At 41.7% G+C, this 22,538-nt stretch overlaps 1 protein-coding gene across 1 annotated transcript; it reads right to left on the bottom strand.

The window, feature by feature from the left end:
- Nucleotides 1-16,185: 16,185 nt before the first annotated feature.
- LOC131892152 (vitellogenin-like) lies at nucleotides 16,186-22,225 on the bottom strand. The gene is made up of 5 exons (XM_059241929.1): nucleotides 22,089-22,225; nucleotides 21,523-22,013; nucleotides 17,200-21,455; nucleotides 16,816-17,125; nucleotides 16,186-16,632 (listed from the first exon to the last, which is right to left on the bottom strand). Exons 1-5 carry the CDS (start codon nucleotides 22,117-22,119, stop codon nucleotides 16,321-16,323), a joined length of 5,400 nt encoding a protein of 1,799 aa, XP_059097912.1. The 5' UTR covers nucleotides 22,120-22,225; the 3' UTR covers nucleotides 16,186-16,320.
- Nucleotides 22,226-22,538: the final 313 nt, after the last annotated feature.

The raw sequence follows: 22,538 nt of genomic DNA, 5'->3' as shown, positions 1-22,538 counted from the left end.
TATCAAGTAAAGATTACGAGAATAAATGCGCAAACTTTAAACTTTCATTTTAATACTACTGGGGATTACATTCCCTTTAGCGGTTAAAAAAGCCCGTGAAAGACCAAATCAAAAGAAAAATGATAAATATGGATGTGCTCATGCACAAACATTTAGAACAGAGCATGGATGTACCATTATCGAAAATTTCTGCTACACTTTAAAGTAATTATGGTATCATGCTACTGCGCTCTAACTCATTTCAGTTAAGGAAATGGGGATTGGGTGTAGGGTCATAAAAAAATGTGTGCCACGTATTTAAATTGGGAACAAATGATCAATCTATATTTTGTTCTTCAAATTCGGTTTCAACTTCCATTTTTATCTCTTTGTGTTTCCTCAATTGCTTTTTTTGGTACGATTATGTTAGTGACATAGTGGCATTATTTTGGTACTTTGGTCAGACAAGTTTCTTTAGTGTCTATCGTGATATGCTCTAATATGAATATACCATTGTCAAAACTTATTTTTCTAATGGCTTGTGGCCATTTCATAATGTTGTCTTCTATGAATACGCGTCAAAAATGTCATACTTGAAAAAGAGGGCGGAAAATAACTAATTATTTTTATTTCACCATTTCTTGATTGTAGTTAGCTGTGCTGGTAGAAATGAATGATGAGAAAACTTGCTTCATGTCTTTCTTTATCTTTGAGATGCTGGTTTGATAGCAAGTATTCCTGTAGTTCAAACCAAAACAGCCGGCTCCAAAAAGTGTTGCCCCAAAATTGAGAGAAAGCTTCTAATCGAGAATGATATCCAATGGAGCACTGACAAAACCACCTTTGTCCAATGACTCTCTACAAACGTGGAATGTGGAAAAGCAACATATTGATCTTGATAGTGGTTTAATGGATAGGTATGGTCTCCTAATCGAGAGGGACGAGCTTGGAACCATTATCGTTCAACCATGGAACAAATGGAAGCCAAAACCCAGACAGAGACCTCAAGACTGGAGGGGAAACTCTCGTCTGGAACACAAAAAGAGTCCCATCAAATATCCTTAAATTTGACACACAAGTTAAAGCAACTGAATCTTAACATTCTAATCTTCAAACAAATATCTGTTGGAATTGGTTTCCTCCTTCATGTAGTAGGTTCAGCCACTTTCATTCAACTTGGAACAAAGCAGGATTTGGACCCCTTTTCTCCTGACTTTTGGAGGAAGAGCGGATATGTCGTCTGGTATTATAAGGGAACAAGGGGGGGATCAAGTTCTCAATGTCCTGTCACAAATGAAAGGGAGAGCAAGTTTGGCACCAAACCCAAATGTGAATGTTATCTTGGCCAACTCAGGACAAGTTTAGTACCTCTAAAAATATCATCCCTCACTGATGAATGAATCAGCAAAAGTTGGTGTTTGTTTGAGAAAGCTAGCGAATTTCTGCAAAGCTTCAAGTGGTGTTACATGTCAGTCATTTGTTGATACGGGTAATAGGAGACCTCTGCAAGTTCATCTATGGCGAACAACTCCATAGGCAAGCGGGTGACCACCGCCAATCCTCTCATTGAAATTCCTGCCAAGGTCTTGTCGCTTATACTGCATTTTAAAGTGAGCAAACATCCACAGTTGTCTTCTTGGTGGACCAGGTAAATGGAAGCCTGCCGAGTCTCAGGCCATCATATTCATGTTGCACTGCGACACACGAGGGCTTCATGAATTATCGTAGGCATTCCTCACATTGCTCATGCTATGACCTCATCATCCATGCACTCACGCACAAATTCCTAGGTACCTCTAAAACGAGGCAGGCAGTGCAGAAGGCCATAAAGCTGCTCTGCAGAAAAAGAGCGAAAATGGACAATTCAAGTTCATTCAAATGAATAGGTTCTGAGTAGTGGTGGGCATCGATAAACAAAATGTTAGCTTTGATATAATTGGTAATGAATCATTTCAAAACTTCACTCCGGTAATTTTTTAATTTGACTCTATAATATGGCAAAGCATGCGAACTTGGCAGCACAAAATGAGTCATGAGGAAACATTACTAAAATACAATTTGCATCAAAATGAGAGACAAAAACCAGCCCCTTAAAAGCCTGTGTGGTCAATAGACGATTAATGGTAAACAGACTCCTGGACCTAAACTAAAGCGTTTTAATGGATCAAAACAATTTTATCAACGATTCACGCATTACCAATTGACCACCTGATGGAGTCAATATAAGAAAAGAGGTTTCATTTTATCTTAATAACTTTTTTGTTTTGTTTTGTTGCTGGTAAGTACTCTTAATATCAGGAGATGGAATTATGATAGAGTAATACAGAGCATTTATAAGCATTGAAATCATAAAATCAAAACGCTTCAGGAATCAGGCACATATGCACAAGTAAGTGCCAAAGGTCTCCTACTTTTTTGGCGCCAGTTTTGAGATCTCTTTGGGTATGAATCGAACCACAGAAAAGTGTTGTGCAAATTGTCAATAAATTAATCATGTTAACACGTAAATGCTTGTTTGCTTATTCATCTAAGTCACGGATAACACCCCAGCAGGAGAAAAATAGTATGGACTTCATTTACAAGTACCACTCTCCTATAAATGAAAAAAATCTGCACTTCCCCATGGGAACAAGAGCATAGCAGAGAGCGATCTATTTGTCCGTTCTTTATGAAGTGTGACCAATGATAATCAAGACATAATAAGCTCGAGATAAAAAGTCCATTAGTCACCCACGAGATCGCTCAGACGTCAACTTGTTTGTACAGAAAGTGAGATAACTGACAAAACCACGATAGTCGTCAAATACAAATACATGAGGTCTGGATTGTTGTTATACGAGGGCTGTCAATATCAATATTGGCTAAAACACCCTAAGAGGGTCAATATTGATCTCCTGGTTTGCTAAGTACTTGTGACATTACCTTACGTCTGTGTATCTAGGGAGCTTGGGAACCCGAGCGAGATCAATGCTTCTTGTGCTTTGAGGATGTGATGTGATCCATGTAACGGCTCATTGCGGGTTGGGAACAAAAAGAGTTGAACAGTGGCCAAGTTCCAGTAACTCTTTCACTTCACTCTTTTCAAAATGCACACAAGGCATGAGGAACTGCATTCCCAAGACTGATTTCGAATGCTACTCGGAGCCCAATTGAAAGAACACTTAGTTCCCATTGAAGGCCCCGGTCTCGAGCTTTTTCAAGGCCAAGGAAAACATCAAGGGAACATCATCCAGTGAGCTCCTCTCTCTCAGAGGCAGAGGGAGGGAGAGAGAGGGTACAATGCAAGAGAAGGAGAGCGCTGATTCCTCCTCTCTGCTGCCCGTTACTAAGGGTCACCAAGGGACTAGACCACAGACTTAAGCCTGTCTTAGATGAGTTACGGGAAAAGCGAGACGCGAACAGTACTGCCTTCGATTTTCAAATGCCCCAAGCTAGTTAGGCTGCGCCACAATCGCTGCAGAAGCTAACATGATTGCACCTCATTCAATCTCTCCAACTTTGATTTGCAAAACGGTTCGCATTCAACATTTATGCAAAAGCATTTCAATCAGGTACTGTTTTTACATCTGCTTTTGGGGTATTGTAAGGCAAAAGATACATTACCAAGTGACGAAGTATTGTGCGCCAATTGGGACATTGAAGCAGGAAAGGAAGTTAACGTCACCATCAAATTTGTGAGAGGTCACTTGCACTTTTGAAGCTTAATGATTCTTTGTCATGGGATTAAGTAAGAGTTCCAATTCATTCATAGATGAAAGAAATGGTTCATGTACAATTACTATTCAATACATTGTCACAGTATTACTCAAAAACATGCTTAAAAACCGTTTTAGCCTAAACAAGCTATTTTTGGACTTGATTTTTCTACATTAGAATTTCCTATTCTTACAAAAGACTTTTTGCAACCTTAGAAAATATTTTTACCTAATATTTCACATTGTATCTTGTTGTTTAGTACCTCTGCTGTATTGAGAAGTACCTCAGTGACCTCCCAAAATTTCTGATGAAATCATCAGACAGCTGCTATTTAAAGGAGTCAAAATACGGTCAGAAGAAAAAGGCTTGAGCACCGACATTTATTTTAAAGTGCATATGAATATGAACTCATAGAGCTTTAAATTTCTTTTGGAATTTGTGCTAGAACGTCCTCACTTTGAAGTGTGTCCACAATTATTGCACATGACCATGTATTGGCACAAACTATTTCGGCGTTTTGAGTTGCCCCATTCTTAACTTGCCATGATGTAACAACACAAACAGATGTTATGCTGGGTTAAAGTGCTTTAGTTACAGTGTGATTTGCTTTCTTTTATACAGAAAACAAATATGAATGGCTGAGTTTTGATCATGGTAGGGCTTGTCGCTATAATGACCCCGCCTGGCTAACAAAAGATGCCAATTTTCAGATCTCGAATTTAAAACATATTTTGGGATAAATCATGGTTTCCAGCATCTCCAAATGTTGTTGTAACCTGCTGCAAAGAATTTGCATCATTTCCTGTTGCATTCAGAAATGTGGTACAAACTTACATAATGTTAAACTCAATTCAAGACGTGAAATCATATCTCAACATTATTTTTCAGCAATTCTTAACATCCATGAGATAGGTTAAGAGGCGTTATGTTTGAAGGAGCTTAGATCTCCTTGATACCATTCTTAGTCTTGTATGGAGATATGAATTCTTTCTAATTTCAAGGCAAGGCCTTTGAAAATGATTTACTGGGCAAAAACTTGGAGGAGCCCAACCGACTCTCAGATCTAGTGACCCTTCTTATCTGTGAAAGGCCTGGCTGGAAAAAGGAGAAACGTGGAGGTTCCAAGATCTTAAAAGTAGCCGTACTTTTCCACACAGGCGCGTCCCAGCACAGATCGTGTATATTCCCTTGAAGAAGCTCTCAGTGAAATGGATGCAGATCCAGCTCTGAAGAATCGAATGGAAATGAGTGGGGAAAACGATGACCTAGCTTGAACGAAAATTGATTCGTAGAACCGCTCCTTTTCCCCTCTCTGTTTTCATCCAATTTGTTCAAGAGCACTAATCCCTCGAGGATTGGGTTGGATGAGTCAGGATTGTCGAAAAGAATCCGATCTGATTCATCGATCTGAGATGACTCAAAGTGCTAAATACCCTTCATGATTCACGAAATGTTTAAGGTAATTCTGGGTTTTTGCCCCGTGCAATATCTGAGAGGTTGCATCTCATCGTGATTCATTCTTAGCATGGCAGCTTTTAGGTTGATTTGGTTCCATATTTTGTGGAAAATGAGTGCCAAATGACAATTTTAGTTTATTCAAAAGAATGCATCTTAGATCAATAGTGCTTTTGGTCATTAAAACAGAAAAAAACATCACATCAGTTTTAGAACACACTCAATTCTCCAGTATCGTCTTTGCGTACAATAATTTGATTCATCAAGGCTTTTATCCTGATCAAAGATCTCGCGAGCTAAGTTGTTTCAATGGTCAAGATCAATTGTTGGGATGAAGGCTGTTTGATAAATGATGTGAAATCCCGATTGCTTCCCAGACCATTTACGGCATTACTTCATAACAGATCTCAAAAATGTCGAAAAGACCCCTCCTTTGCCAGCAATATATATGCATTGAAACTTGAATGAGGGTGTAACACAAGAAAATACTCTTGTAATACAATCAAGAGGGCTTACTCTAGCAAATTTCGGACACGCCGATTCATGAGAGTCGGTGGAATTGTATCAAGGCAATAGCGCCAGTTCTCGGAAGTCCTAAAAGTTGCCAAGTCATCTCCTCACTTAGTACATACAAATTGTAAATACAACGACTCTGACTACGCCTCCATTACCAGCATATATATCGGCCACTCCAAGGATTTGTACCAGACAAGGAGAAAGAGATTGATACTAGGGGTCAGGCACAGACAGCCCATCCAAAATGTGATTTGACCAGATGTTTCCTTCCCATGAAAATATGTACAAAGATGTAAAAGGTTAGAATCCAGATCCTGACATAGAAATTGACATTTCCAATAACATTCTCAAACACCTAACGGGAGATGGAGACAAAGGGGGACAAATCTCCTCGTGATTCAGTTATACAATAATCCATGGACTTCTAGAAAGATGGACAGTGAACGGGTGTTTACCGCCCAATGGGCTTGCTTAGGGTCAGGGCAACTATGAGTTTCGTTTCAAAAATGATATTATTTATCCAAAAGAAATGTTAGGCTTCACAATTAGAGTTGAAACATTTTTATAACATTTGACTGCGATTAAAATCTTGTGTAGCTTCACGAGAGGAGGCCAAAGATTCAAATTCTATGCTGCCATTTCCGCCCCTCCTGAGACCACTAAATCAGATTCTCGGCCAGAATTAGGCCAAGTTTATTCATTTGGCCGGATCATTTTAAATGCTAATATTGGATAAGATAAATGGTTGTGTCGAATGGAATTTTTCTCTTCTATTGTAAGCTCATTTCTCTAAAAGCCCGTTAATAATACAGATTGATTCCATTCGTGCCAAGCTGAAATGGTCTAAATATTAGTAATAAAAAAGTATGAGTGTACAAAAAAGTGTAATGACTTCTCAAGACTCAAGTCCTACGAAAATGACAAAAAATGACAAATATTTCGATGCCCCTCTTTTGCCGTATGTGAAATTATTCTTTATTGTACGGCAGAAAAAATCATAGTCCTAAAACGTAAAGTCGGATTCAAGTTTCAAGAACTGACAAGCAACTGCATGACATCATGTCAAGTCAATGCATGTGCAGTTAACCGAAATTAAAGTGAAGTCAATTTAAACACTTTGAAGATAATTTTATAATTTTAAGACAAGTTTAAAAAGAATAAATCCAATATCAGAGTCAGTGTAAATAAATCATTGAATCTAGTGGCCTTTATTTAATGACGGATAATAAAGAAATAGAAGGATCTTCATATGGAACGACATGCTGAATCAAAGAATATAGATCTTAACATGAAACGAGGACTCGCCAAACCAGAAATTACTCGTTGCGGTTGTCTTGACGACGAATATTCACATTTCCAACTCGTAAAAGCGAAAGTTTAACCATGCCTCGTGGTGGTTCCAATGCATATTGATCGGGTCATCAACCACCCCTCCAAACGTCGTTTTGTGGACAAGTATCGTGAGAACAAAGGCAAGGATTAATGACTCGGAAGCACCCCGCAATTAAAACCCATCAAGGATCCTGATCAAAGCTCAGATGGAGTCCAGGAAATTGATTCCTGAACTCTGCTACTCACATCCGTCCTTGAATTTGAATTTTCTGCCGAAGTCGGGATTCAATCAAAGACATGAAACACAAGTCGAGTTAGATTCTTCAATCTAGGCATTGAAAACTTGCCGCTGAAAATCCAAACAGGGACGACGATTATTTGAAAATGATATGATTGACGATGTTGAAGCAATAGTACCGTGTTGTTTCCGCACAATTAACTCAAAAAGAGTCTTGCAAGCATAAACGGCACCGTCCCCCTACATTTGTGACAGGAAAATTGCTCTTCCTAGCTCTAAATGCACGGGACGCAACTAAAAGCAAATCTTGATGTCATTTACTACCAAATTCGAGCCGAAACCTCATTTTTTAATGCCCTTCATCCGTTGTGTCCGCTCCCTTTCCAAGACTTTTTTTGTGTCTTGCTTTGTCAAGACTAAATTTACTTTGCGTTGGCATAAGCCAAAACATCTCTAATTGCCCTAATGGATTTATTTGAAATGTGTTGTTTTAGCTTCACTGTCTGCTTGTTCTTTAATGGTTTCGAATTTACCCCCGAGGTTTCGTGAATGAAAAATAGTATCTTTGCCATCGTTCATATTCATCGAAGGCAGATCCTATGTGGACCAGTAATTTTCATAAAATTCACATTGGCATTCTTTTGATGGAGTTTGAGACACCATAATTCTTGGTTGCCTTCCTGCAAAGCCATAACCGAATGCAAACATTTGAAAAATGGCTTTTTTTCGTTTGCTCATAAATGCTAACTAGGTCGTTTGGAAATGCCTTGCCAAGATCAACAAAGAACCCTGTAGAGCGACTTGAGTGACTCTCACGGGTCAAATTACTCACTCATAGGCCTAAGGAGGAATTAATTTCACCCTGAAGGCCCCTTTCATTCAGGCAATTGGTCGAATTGCCATGAAAATTGGCTGGCCAATGGGCATTCTGTGAGTTAAATGGCCTCATTGGGTCCTATACTGCTTCCATTCTTGAATCAATGCTTCCAACAACATCCAAAATCACTTGGTCCTACATTCAGTAGACTTTGCGTGTGACCTTCACAAATTAATGGATGGACTCCTCAAGTTGGTAACTAATGATTCATGGCTCTCGACAACTCAAGGATCTGGTCTCTAAAGACACAAAATGATGAGTCAAGCCTCGTAGGTGATATCATCGAACAAGTCGGTTTGAACCAAACTGGGAGTTTCCACCAAAAATCTTCTCCCAAAAAAAAGACGAAAGAAACGTTCTCATGCATGATTTCTCGTCGGTTGAGCTGAGTGAGAACACTAAACAACTGGCAACTCTAAAAAGGGAAATCTGTTTTCAACCACATGAACTATGTTCATAGAGCGGCTATCTTTGATTTTACACGAGAGGGCAATATTTAGTGCCATGCAGTACTTGTTTCTCTACAATATTCAGAATATGAAAAGAACGTTTCGTCAAAAATCCGATTTGATTAGGTGAATGAAAGCATTGCTTTAAAAGTAGTGGGCAGAAAAGCATTACTGAATCAGAGCGCTCAAGAAAATTAAGCTCAGATTTTCAGTCCCAAATGCTCTTGCAACAATGCAACATTTTTCTTTCACACCATGCCAACAATGCAAAAATTGCTAACGTGTAACATCACCTCATCTAAATTAGATATTACGGAAATGTATTGAATCCAATTTGACAATTTGCTATTTCATTTCCCAAAAATCGACTATTGATCTAATACTGAAATGTGCAACATACATCAACATTAGTCACTTTATAGTTATGTTTAGAGTTAGTTTGTAACTACAAAATTTCACATTGCATACTCTCGCTAATTTTGATTACATTCATTCGTTAGTAAAAATTTCTAACATTTTATGTTGTGAAGATAAAACACGCTTTCATTGCCACTTATTTAAATGCTATGCAACACGGATTTTAGAATTAAATCTATTGCTAACTAGGTAAGAAACCTCGCTTTCATTGTATGAAAAATTAGCCCTTGCTCCCATATCTGTTCCCCATAAGACATATCAAAGCTCGGGTATTTTCGAATCCCTAGGTTTAGTTTTCCCTTGCCAAGTATCAAGATCGGAAGTAGCGGGGGAAAATTATGTGACTCAAAATGTGACTACTACAAGAAGATTGGATGGGAGGAACGAGGAGGAAGAGAAAGAAGAACTTCAGAGGGAGAGAGAGAAAGAGAGACGAGATTCACAATTTCACACTGGAAGGGAGACACACAACAAAGAAGCCCTTTTTGTGGCGTCCCTTCGACTCTATAAAACACCCCCTTGTCTCCCGAAAGTGCAATTTAAAGCCCGCTTGACGAAAACTGGGATCTCCAACTCACACTCTCATTCACCAAAGGAGATCGAAAATGTACGGACTGTACACCAGAATCTGGAAGGAAGTTGGTTTGTGGCTCATAATGTGTTGAATGGGAAGGAGGCAAGGCAGCTCGTTTCCGCTACATCTGAATCATCAAGAACCCATTCTGTATGATTCATATACATTGACAAAACTCAAAAAAAAAAATTCGCACTCCTTGGGCTGAAACGCGCCTTAAATTTGGTATAGCGAAAATTCTAGTAAAAACTTGTTAAATGATTCAACTTCTTGCTCAAATGGTGCGGGTTGATGGAAGAGTGCTGTTCAAGGATTTTCGGCGAGAATTGGAGACGTTGGCCATAAAATGACTTCAATGAGGCCGACAATTTTCTGCTGACATTTGTCACGCATTCTGTCATTATTTTCATTACAATTGGGATTTCAGATGTTGGAAGGGAGAAATGATGTTTTGGGAGATGTTTTCAAGTGATGAGAGACAAACAAACATTCATTAAGTGAGCTGTTCAGATATGGTCTGGAGAATCTTGTGACAAGAAGTGAAATCCTCGCTCGTTCTGAAACACAATCGAGCGTCAATTATTGGAAGATCTTTAAACTCTGAGACCCATAGAAAAAAATTTTAAGGAACAACCTTCTTTAGTCTGGATGGACGTGGAATATCTAACAAACTAAATTCCATAAAAGTGAACGACACTTGACAATGACTAATCAGACTGGATGTTTTTTGCAAAATGAGACGAGTAAGAGGTTTATTCTGTCTTTAATCAAATCGCAAAAGTTTGGTTTACTTGGTTTATAATCAAGAAGGAGGCTCTGGTAACATTTCCAAAAACAGTTAGAAAAAACACTTTTGTATTAGAATCCCTTTTAAAAGAAGATTGGCATACAATCATTAATTCTTAAGCTTACACATTTTTGGCGAATTGACCATTTACGCACATTTGCAGAGAGTGAGGTGAATATTTTTGGAATTAAATGCCCCGATCAGCCTAAAATTCAAGCACTTCCCTTTGGCAATGGTATATGATAGATAAAAGTGGAATGATAGATTTACTTTACACCGATAAAAGACAATCACAGCTTTGACAATTCGCTTGTCCAATCACTTAACCCACGTCCATACTTTTTTCAGAGGTCCTGTTCTTGAAGATTGAAGATCACCGCGGGAGTTTGACACAGAAAGTGGCCGTTAGGAATGGGTGAAAAATGTTGGATTTTGTCAAGAAGCCAAGATGACCAAGGAGAAGCCATAGGAGCAATTTACAAATCCAAGTGCATTGCGTAACAGACTATTGATCCTCTTCGTACATTTGCAAGAGAGAAAGTGACTCGATGATCTAGATCATCCATTCCAAGGTCTATAGAATTCGGAATTCTTTTCTACTCTGAAAGTGACCCAAGCACTCCTAACCGTTTCTAACTCATTCATTGTGACCAATTGGGATCAGGAAAAAAAACCTGACTAAATCTACATTCGAAAACAAGGTTCTGGTTTAGCCAACCAACGACCAGTTTCAGAGCTGGTGGAAAAGGTTTGGAGATGTCAACAGCAGAACAGACCACCAATAATTGTAGTGTGTCAAGACCAGTTGTCCTGGAACTGTCAATCATATGTGGATGACGCAGAAATTAAAAAAAGAGAAAAGTTTTTGGCCATAGAATTTACTTAGTGACCTGGAGGTTTTCTTCTTGTCACATGCCAAACATCAGACTGACAAGCAGAAAATTCTTTTCTCGATGGAATATCATCTAAGACGGTTTCAGAGTTATATCTCGCTTTCCCTAATTTGGCCTTTTTTTCGACAGCTAGACCGTCTTTCCCAAATAGAGTGTCAAGTTTTTTCAGTGGATATTCGACGATTGCTCCCAAGAACTTTATGGAGGAGTGAAAAATATCCGGTATGTCAACAAATCTATTCAAACCCTATTCAAGATTTTAAAATAATCTGGGCTAAAATACATTTGAAACTGGACAATTTGAGAGTCAGAAATATCCTATTTTCCGATGTATTTGTCTCATCCTTGACAGAGACCTATATGTTATGCATAACTAGTCGCGAACAACTGTACTTGTTACAAATTATATTTTGAAAAAGTAATACTGTAAATTTTCGCTATGTTGTTTCTTTCCACCTAAGATCACTCTATTCATCTCTTTGCCAGCATCACCCCTCAAAAAAGCGTTGGATGTGGCTGGATATGTACATAATTAAAAGAGAGGAACAAAGGAGGCGTCTGAATGTTCATGACAGGATCGAGACAATTTATGACATGTAGATAGATGTATGTGCCACCATCAAGTGAAAAAGGGTTCCGATTCAACATTACTCGCTGCTTTTAAAATGATGAATGTGGGAATCGATTGCAACAGAATTTGATTTTAATTTGTTTTTCCAACGAGAGTTGTTTCTCTGAGAATAAATATCGACCATATCCAGGCAATTGGAATCGAATTAACGGATCTCCATCATCTCCCTCTCTGCGAGTACAAATCCCAAGCAAGGCTCATCAGATGTGCATGATTAACGATTTGCATGTTTTTTTCTCAAAATCATCAATTCCAAGGTCTTTTAAATAATTTTTCTTGTTGTTCGTTGAGTCGTATGTTTTTATTTGAATCGGTTTTGAACGGTTTTACGAGCTTTGAGGAAGTGGAAAGTGCAAATTCTATTATTGCTACCTTCACCTTTTATGATTTTTGTTTGTGGCAAAAGGCGAACCAGACGTGATGAAAGAACTTGAAGACCTTGATTAGACTCCATGGCAGCAGGTTTTAAAAGGTGCCCGGGAGCACTTGCGATAAGAAAATCTATTAATCATTTTTTTGCAAAGCGCATCCTTTCTTGTCTTTGTACCTTGAAAAGCATTGAACTTTCTGAGGGGGTTAGTGATTGTGGTTCCAAATTCAAACTCCCACAAATCCCATTCAGGTTTGTTTACACTTCGATCCAAAGCTTTGATTTTATCACCATCCAGTTTTTTTTCTCCTCTCAACTGCAGGTGAGCAAAAAAATAAACCTGAAAATATGGCCACATCATTTGCAAGTAAAACTCATTCTCGGCTCCATGTTGAGAAATGATGAAGCCATTTATAGTTTGAGGGCTTTTGGTTCGTCAAAAAGCTACGAGTGAGCATATTTTTGAAGCAGAAATTGAAGATGGATGAGGAGGCCGAGAAGCAAGAAAGGCTGTTATTATTTCTAGATGAGATTTCATGATCAGAATCTCCAAATTATGGCTTAGGCAGGCGCATTTCTCCAGTTGGCGTTGGCCATTAGGAGTCTTAGAATCGGCTTACCTGTCCAAATTCTGGATATAATCCTCTTAACACACTTAAACACAACACTGATCTGCTCACCAACCCCCCTTCAACTTCTCAATCGATGCAAGGCCTGTGCACTGTTGCAAAATACGAATCAGGCCTCACTCGCCAAAAGATCACGTGGGCCATAAAATGGCTTGGTCGGTCCGACAAACACACAACACCTTGTGGAAAATCCTCTGCTTTACAACTATTTTTCCTCCACACCTTTTCCTTTCAAAATCTCGAGAAAAGCGTGCGCGCCTTTTTTTTTAAATTGCTCACGCCCGTCCCTCAAAAAACACAACACTCTCGGTTGGAGACTAGTTTTGGTCACCCAGTGACAAGAACTCAGGGGAATATCTGTCTCCTGGTCGTTTGTAACCAATGCTCCGTCCGTCCANATCAGGCCTCACTCGCCAAAAGATCACGTGGGCCATAAAATGACTTGGTCGGTCCGACAAACACACAACACCTTGTGGAAAATCCTCTGCTTTACAACTATTTTTCCTCAACACCTTCTCCTTTCAAAATCTCGAGAAAAGCGTGCGCGCCTTTTTTTTTTAAATTGCTCACGCCCGTCCCTCAAAAAACACAACAAACCCCGCGCTTCTCTTCTCGTTCCTGTTTATAAAGAATGCTCATGTGAGTGAGTGTGAGGCGCAACGCAGGCGCTTCCACACATGTACCAAGCGGCATTGTGACCATCGCCAACCATCTCTTTCCAAAAAGCATATTTTTTCACTCTTTGTTCAAGAAAAAAATGGTAAAAATCGTTACAAGATACCAAGGTAGGTAAATATACAACGCCAATCAACCAAGGGCGGAATCACTCTCGGTTGGAGACTAGTTTTGGTCACCCAGTGACAAGAACTCAGGGGAATATCTGTCTCCTGGTCGTTTGTAACCAATGCTCCGTCCGTCCAACTGATCATGGTAAGTCCTTTGTCTGGCCTGCCAGAACTGGAGGAAGTACTGTGGAGCTAAAATTTTGGTCCGGAGTCTCCGATGCCTCAGGGACATCATGGATATCTTGGATGCTCCACCAGGATTTGGGACGCATGTGAGCCAGCTTGCATGGCAGCCGGAGAGAAATTAAAGCGATGGAGGCATGAATTTTCAAAACTACCGCACGCAGACTCTACCGAAAAAGACTTCACAATGACGAAGGCAATGCCTCGTATCTCCACCAACCGCTTCTGTAACGATCCGTATTTCAACGTGGAGCTCGAGGGCTTTGGATTTGGGAGCGAGCATAAAAGCTAGAAACAATGACTCATCGTGCCATGGAAGTCTGTAAGCTTGGGATTATGATTCAAGAGGAGAGTGAGAGGAGCATCGATTATTTGTAGTTTTAACTAATGATCTGAGATTATATGAGATTGAAGAGAGGGGTGGGGGCTGGGAAAATCAATACTGATGAATATCGTGGGGGATGTTTTGACACCCATTACGGTCAGTAGAGTAGCATCAACAAAGCAGGGGCATTTGTTAATATCGATATATCTTCTGCTCAGAGAAATTTTGAGTGATGGGCATCTGCTTATGCTAACATATGCTAATCAAGTCGTTGGATTATTGTAGATGGAGGATCGGCGCTCTAGCATGCTGCGTTATAATAGGGCGAGACAATCATGTGTAGTCACTAGTCATTGACTTACAACCCAAAAGGCAGCTGAATGAGTGAGGACATTGATTTTGCGACAAGTCAAAAACTGATGTCAAATATGAAATATTAAAAGCTAAAATCAATGCAAGAACTGGACTTAAAAAAGGCACTTTGTTCCTTGTGCTATTGAATTCAAATAAATGCTTCGAGTAAATTGACATAACCCACAATGTTTCGCTCCTAAAGCGTGACATATTTTTGTCATAAATAGCAAATATGGTGTTCACAATGTAATGCTCTAACATGGGAGTGTATTTTCAGATAGGCTTGGATTTGTCCTCATGAATCAGAAATAAATATCAACAAGTAAACAAATCAAAATTCGTGAGGTGGGCCTGTCAGTCAAAAGAAAAGATCCATGTAAGATTTCTTAATACCTTATTGTTTCAAACCAAGAACAAAAAAGTGTAATCCAATGCAAACCTCGGGACACTAACGAAAGATTAAAAAGCTTTGTAGCAAACAACTCAAACGTATTAGAAGTCGCCATGAAGCAATTGATTCAATAGTCCCTGCTTTTGCTGGGCAACTGAAAAACTCACTGAGACTGGCAAAACTCCATACATTTTTCATGAAAAGTAGGATACCAACCGTGAGTTTTTGATGAAATCTAAATGCCTTTCACTGTAAGCAGCTTTGACCTGAGTATTAACTTTATCCTGGGATTGATAAGCTTTTAACTAAAAATGATCACCAGAAAACTACAGGACTGTTCTTAGATTAGTGCAACGCTTTTATTTTTGGAGAAAAGGGGAAATCCAACTTGATCGAGAATGATTCATTCGGTCCGAGAGCTTAGGTCGCAATTGAACCAGATTTTGGATGCCAATTCCGTTGCTTTCCTTTAAGCACTTGCTCTGTTCCAAAACGTCGAGGCTTTGCCACCAATGGGGATGCTCTTGGCAGTCCTTTCTATTGGTCTTGCTTCATACAGAGGCAAAAATTGATTGATGAGGAGAAAAGTGTGTCTTAAATGAGAAAAAAGATGATGCAAATGGCAACTAATCCATTTGCATTACGGATATGATCGGTTCCAATCCATTTACCTCGAAACGTGTACATAGCAATAACCCACTGCCATGACAGTGGAACCCGCTAATATCGTCGCCTTCGGGACCGAGCCAAATTGACGATGCATCCGGATTTTTTTATCACCTGCATAGACACGTTATATACGCAAATGAATTTTGATATACGAGTGATTGAATGATGTATGACTCAAAAGAAGCTCCAATCTTTGAAACTTTCTTCAATATCCAAGGAAACCATCAAGGGTACTTCACTTCAATCTCATAACTATAGTTTTGTTTCCTATTTACATTTTCAAACTCCGGCCCAATTTAATGCGGCTTAGGTGGTAGCTTAACCGAGCAGAAAGGACGACCAGATTTCTTCTGTGTTCCATTTTGGCTTCCAAGATCAAACTGACAAGACTAATTAATCTAGTTCAGGTAACACGCCTATTCAGGTGCGGTGTATAATCAAAAATGAAATAACTTTGTCAAATAATGCATTGAGTGAAACATTGCGCATAAAGTTTTGCCTCAAAGTGACTATAATTGAAAGAAACAATCGCGACTTATGAAAATCGATGATATAAGCGGAACAATTTCAGACGGGTTTCACTGTGATCGAGCACAAGTATTCGGTCAAATTACAAAAGCAACAACAAGACTTGATTGACTCATCGGTTACATTTATTCACGTCTGAATCAATGTTTTTCAATATGCCAGTGTTTCTAAAAAAGTTAGTTCAGAAGTATGCTTCCCATATCTCACGGATGGAAGAAGTCTGGGATGTAAGGTTGCGTGATTTACAATCCATGGACAGGCACACAAATACGGGGCATTTCCTTGGACAAGGAGAAAGAAGTGGGAAGAGTCTTGAGCTCTCGAAGCACCTGTTGGTTGCGGATCTTCTCCACATAATGGTAAGACATGCGGTTCTTTTCCATGCAAGTGAAGTCGACATCTTTCCTCAGGAGACCTTCCTCAGGGGCAGGGCGGCATTGGGCACCACATTCAGTCAAGGGGACCTTGGAAAAGCACAACTCATTGGACTTCTCAATGATCTCATGACGGTGGACGGTGCACTCGCCAGCCTGAGCCTTGAAGGATCCAGTAACCTTGAATAGCAAAAGGGAATCTGTTAAGGTGTACTGTTTTTATTTTTGCAGAATCATGCTTAAGGTGATGCCATTATCAGAACGAGGATATGAAATCACGCAATCAGTTTTTACTTTGAAAGTCAAAATCAGCATCACTCAATAAGGATGTCATATTTTGGACCCCTGAAAAGGTCAACTTACCTTGGTGGGAATTTCTTTGTAGGTGGCGCATTCTTCATTCTCCTTGATCAACTCTTGCTCGACTTTCTTGGGGAGGGGCTTGCAGTTCTCAGAGCCATGTTCCACACGGTAAGAAGCAGCAAAGATCTCGGGCTTGGAGTAAACACAACCTTGGGGACCGACAAGGGCACCCTTGATTTGGCCATTGGCCGAGCCACAGATGCCGCAAGTCTTGCGCTTGAAAAGGGGAGACATCTTAATGTCAATCATCTCACCGTCAAACTGGATGTTCAGGATGGTTGATTTGAAAACAATGGCATTATCACGGGTGCTATTTTGGAAGGAAAATATCAAGTTAGACATGCAGAAATCAGTAAGGAATTGGAAAATCCATTGGTTACATACAGGTAGGCAGTGGCCACGCGGTTTCCTGACTTGTCCTTGATATCCTTTGCAGAATCTTTGACAAGAGAGATTTCGGAGTCATCAACCACAACCTTCATGTGCTTGTTGTAAGAGGAGTAAGAGGAACCGGGGGTCAAAACAATCTTAGTACGTCCCAAGAAGATCTTCACTTCATTGCCTTGGACAGCGCTGTGTCCCAGAGAACGGACCATGACACCAAATCGCTTATTCTCGGAGCAATCAGCAGCCAAAAGATGGTAGCATTGATCATGAATGCTAGGAACACGGATGGTCTTCTCGCCAAAGGTCTGGATGGAGTCCTTGTGCAAGCGACATTCGGGATAGACGTTCTTACCCATGATGCTCTGGATGTTCATACCCTTGCTGCCTTGGATGGCGGAAGTAGGGAAGAAATAGGTGAAAGGGTAGGGGATTCGGATGCCTTGGAACTTGACCATTTCACTGCGACGGTTGATGGTGAGGTCAAACACCTTGCTTCTGGGATGGATCTTGATGTGGACATTCTCAGTGTCGGATTGGGACTCCTCATGGAAGTGGGTGTTGGTGGGGGTGGAGGCTTTCAAGTAAGCCCACCAGTATCCCTTGAGCATCTCAATGGCACGGCTGTTCCATTGCATGATCACCCTGGGAACTTTCTGGTATTCCACGCGATAGTCAATCTCATCAATGGTGCTGGCTTGGATCTTGACTTGCTCAGCTTGCTCAGAGAACTCGGCAACACTGCCACTCTTCTGCTCAATTTTGTACAACTCCCTGGCCTCAGGGGACTCCCTGCTCCATTCCTTTTGTTCTTCAGAGACCTTGCTGGTTCCCTCAATCTTGATTTGCGACTCAGTGCATTGCTGACCAAAGCCAATGACATTCTTGAAGTAGTAGTTCCAGTTGGTAGCTCGGACATCCTTGACTCTCCACATTGGAGAGTTGGGCAAATGAACCATACCGTTCACACAAACTTTCTTGTTGGTGGTCTCAGACTCCAAAGTGACAGACCACTTTTGTTTGAGTCCTTCAGCTCCTCCAGCCAAGTTCAGAGCATAGCTTAGAGAGCGGGTGCGGGATCCCTTCAGGGCAATGGTGGTCAAGAAAGTGACACCAACTCCAGATTGGATATCCATCTTCTCCAGGGTTTGACGGACCATCTCTTGACGCTTGGGGTGGACAGACGAGTCAGTGACCTCACGGACTTCAAAGGGGAGACCTCCCTCACCCTCGCGCTTAGCTCTGACGGCGTGGTATCTGACTTGGGAATCCAAGTTCTTGATGGCACATCCAGTGGCAACAATGATCTCAATCTCACGGGTATGAGACTCAGTGGGATTGTATTGGAGCTTGTACTCGTGCTTGCGGATAGAGGGCATCTCATTTTCATTCAAGGCAGTGTTGGCCCAGCTGAATCGGATCAAGTTCAAAGGGTTCAAGTTGAACAGTCTCATCTTGCGAGTGAAAGAATACATATTGGCGAAAGGCGATTCGGTCTTCAGGACACCCTTAAGAGAGAGACCCAAATAGTCACCAAAGCTCTTGGAGACAACTTGTTCCTTTTGCTGAGAGTTGATGAACTTGATGTTGTGGCTCAACGTCATGGGAGTGAGGTCCCAGTTCTTCTGGTAGACCATGAATGGCCTCACGTGGAAGTGCAAAAGGTCAACAGTCTCGGAGACCTCGGGCAAAACCTTGGCGTGGATCTTCAGCTTTTGGTCCTGAACATTGAGGTCGATGGAGAAGTCAGCTGGTAGGTTGACAACGGAGTGCTCATCAGCTCCGGTAAGAACGAATTCCTCGGTGAAGGGACAAATGGTTCCAACCCATCCAGTGTATTGGGAGGCAAACAAGGTCTTGACGTTCATCTTGACAGAGGGAACTCGGCTATCCCAATGAACGTTCATCTTTCCACGGAGGGAGAAGGTCAAAGGCATGTGGAACTCAATCAGAATAGGGAAACCCATATCAGAGGGAATCATGAACTCAGAAGGAGCCAGGTAGAACACACGTTGGTAGTTGATCTCATTCTCTCCATTAAACTTCTCTCTGAGAAGGCTGGGATTCTCCATGAAAAGGACAATCTTTTCGCGGATCATTTCAGAGGAGGAAGCCTCAAGGCTCATGAAGATGGGGGCATTTTCCATCAGATTGATGTAGACCAAGGATTCGACACCAGTGCCCTCACGAGCCTTGATGCGAAGATTATCAATCACTTGCTTCCATTCAGATCCCAACGATTCTCTAATCTGACCATAGATACCTTCAGAATCACCGCTGACACGACCAGTCCCAGAGCTCACAATCTTGACGAGTTCCTCAACCACGTTCTCAAATCCTTTAATTCTAGCTCCAATTTCAATGGGAGTGAAAGTGTAGCGGTCCATAAGGTAGACCATCTTAGTGTAGACCTCGGTGGGAATAATGGAGTCCTTGGAGGAGGTCCAAGAGGACACACCTTGGAAGCCAATATTCAAGTCCTTGAGATACTCGGCCGAGTAAATGGTTCCAGAGGAGGGGAACACACCTTCAACAGGCTTCATCAGAGGGAAGACAATGGCAGCCTTGCGTTGGAGGCTCATGCTGCTGGTCATCAGAGGTTCCATCTCGCGTTGCTCCTTCAAGGAGAAGAAGGCAGTGTAGACAACCTTCAGGATCTCTATGTCCTTTTCCGACCAGGTGAAGGCAGCAATCTTGTGCAAAACAGCCATGGGGGGGTTCAACTTCAGCAGAGTGTTGAAAGCGGCCACACGCACCTCAGTGGATTCAGCACGGTTGCTGAACACGGAGAACACAATGGGAATGGTCAACTCAGGGTTGCGACGGCCAGCATGTGCCAAAGAGTAGATGGCCAAGAATCGGTTGAGGTTGGAGCCCTTGGTGGTTTGTTCGATGACGGGCACAAGGATAGAGATGACATTGCGATGGCTCAGGAGTCCCAAAGAGGTGATGATGACATTCTTCATCTCAGAGGAGCTGGACTCGCAGAGTTCTCTCTGGAGGAAGGGAATCCACTTGTTGACAACAATATCAGAATCAGGTTGACAGAACTCTCCAAAGACAAAGGTAGGGTAGGAGGTCTTGCGGTTATCAGCAACACAGGCCTTCTCAAGAAGGACAGTGTAGCTCATGATGGCGTGATTGTAGATACGGGGTTGCTCCTTGATCTTGGACGAGGTGACAAGCTCGTAAAGCTCCTCCATGACCTTGTGGGTGGGAGTGATGAGGTAGTGGGGCAAGCTCAAGAGGATGGAGGCACTTTGAACGGGAGTGATCTCGCCGGACAAAATGTACTTCTTCACAATAATGACGCTGTACTCAGTTCCAGACATGATGAGAGTGTCAAAGAACACGTTCCTCAAGGTTTGTTTCTTGTGCTCAGAGGACATCTCGGACTTCATTTGATCATAGACGGTTTCAACGTCCTTTTTGGTCAAGAGGGAGAATCCTCTGGCAACGTTCAAGGCATTCATGGTGATTTGCTTCTCAGCAATGTTCTCATGGGAAACCAAGTCCTTTTCAACCAGCTCCTTCAACAGGTGCTTGATCTGCTCCTTGATCTTTTCAATGGGGACCTTGCGATCATCATCTTGGGTGCCAGTCAACAGCATGTTGCGGGGAAGGGTCTTGTAAACGGTAGCCCACTTTTGAGACTCCTGGTTGTCCATTTGTTGTTGCATTTGTCGGCCCTCGCCGGCTTCTTCGCCATTAGAGATGAGACGGTCTTGAATCTTGTAGGTGTACAAGAGGGACTTGAGGGTCTTGGGGTTGTGGGGACGCTTGATCTCGCTGTGGTTTTCGACCTTGACGAGCTTCATGGTTTGCTTGGTGCCGGTCAGGATATTTTCGGTGTTGATGGCCAAGAGGTTCTGGTACAGTTCACCCTCGTTAAAGATGGACACCACCTTCAAGTTGTCAACGGAACCACAGGCAATGTAGCGGGTAATTGAGCTTCGGGACCACATACCGTCACAGTTGCCGGTGGGGCATCGGAAGTATCCAGGCTTGTAGGCAGTGAAAGAAGACCTCTTCTCGCACGAGCTGACATCCTTGGTCTTGACCAACTCAAAGTGTTGGTTTTGACCCTTGCAGACCTGCTTCAAGGCTTCATGGTGTTGTTCAGTTTCGCTAAGACGGGGCAAGTCCTTGATCATGTAAGAAGGAACCTCGTTGAGTTGGTACATGACCTCGCACACACCATCAATGGATTGTTCCTTAATCTTCCAGAAAGTCTCGGTGTTCTTGCCAGATTCAATCTGCAATGCAAGCTCGGGAGGGTTAGTATGGAATTTGGGCACAGAAGCTTCAAATGCTCTTTCTTACCTTGTTGCTTTCAACAGCCGATTGAGAATCTTGGATCTTGGTCTGGATGAGAGACACCAAGGCCTTCTTGAAGTTGATACACCATTCAGGCTCATCACCAGAGACAACCAAAGACAAGAACTCGCCGGTCCTCTTCTCGAATTGGAAGATGGTGGGGATCTCCAAGTATTTGGCGTACTCAGAAGGCACCGAGGTGAACTCGGGCAGTTCCAAGTTCCTCCAGTTGGTTTCCATCTCGCTTCCTCTGCTTTGGAGCTTGTCGTTGACGCGGACGTAACGAGCCTCCTTGACAGAGAGAGAGAACTCGGTGGAGCTCTGGACGGACAAATGGATTTGGGACTCCAAGCCCAAACCGGAGTACTCGGCGGCCAAACCAGGGAAACCGGTCAATTGACGAGAATTGTACTTGAAGACGTAGGTCTTGCCGGATTCCCAATCAAAGATGGATCCCTCGGAGCCAAGACCTCCACGAGGGGAGGCGGCAGCCAGACCTACGGTACGTAGAAAACCAGCTTCCAGTTAGGACTAATCATTACTGTATGTTAGGACAGATCATGGGGACTTACCAACAAGGCACAAAACAGCAACCAACTTCATTTTGTGAGGTCAATGTGATTCGATGATCGAATGCAATTGCACTGCCGTTTGATTCAATTATTGAGCCTTATATACTAAAATCTTTCATGTTACCACACCGACAAATGTTAGAGCTACGTCAGCAAATGTACCCAATTTTTCTCCTTCGGTGCTCGAGCAAACGTAGCATTTGATCCTTGGTCATTTAGAATTCTCGTCGCGCCTTCGAGGATGAATCATTATCTGTCTGTTCGAGGGAACGTAAAGTTGGTGAGAATTTAAGCTCAAATTTTGTAATGAATGATCTTCCTTAGCATCCAATTCCATCAATCTTTGTTGTTGCTTTTTGAGAGAGAAATCCAGAATAATTGTTCTGGAAATCAGAAAAGTGGCTAAGCAAGGATAAGCGTCCTCGATGCAAGCTCTTTAATTATGAATCC

This window comes from Tigriopus californicus, chromosome 12 (assembly GCF_007210705.1).
Source record: "Tigriopus californicus strain San Diego chromosome 12, Tcal_SD_v2.1, whole genome shotgun sequence".
NCBI classification, from domain to species: domain Eukaryota; kingdom Metazoa; phylum Arthropoda; class Copepoda; order Harpacticoida; family Harpacticidae; genus Tigriopus; species Tigriopus californicus.
This window is presented reverse-complemented; position numbering and strand designations above follow the sequence as displayed.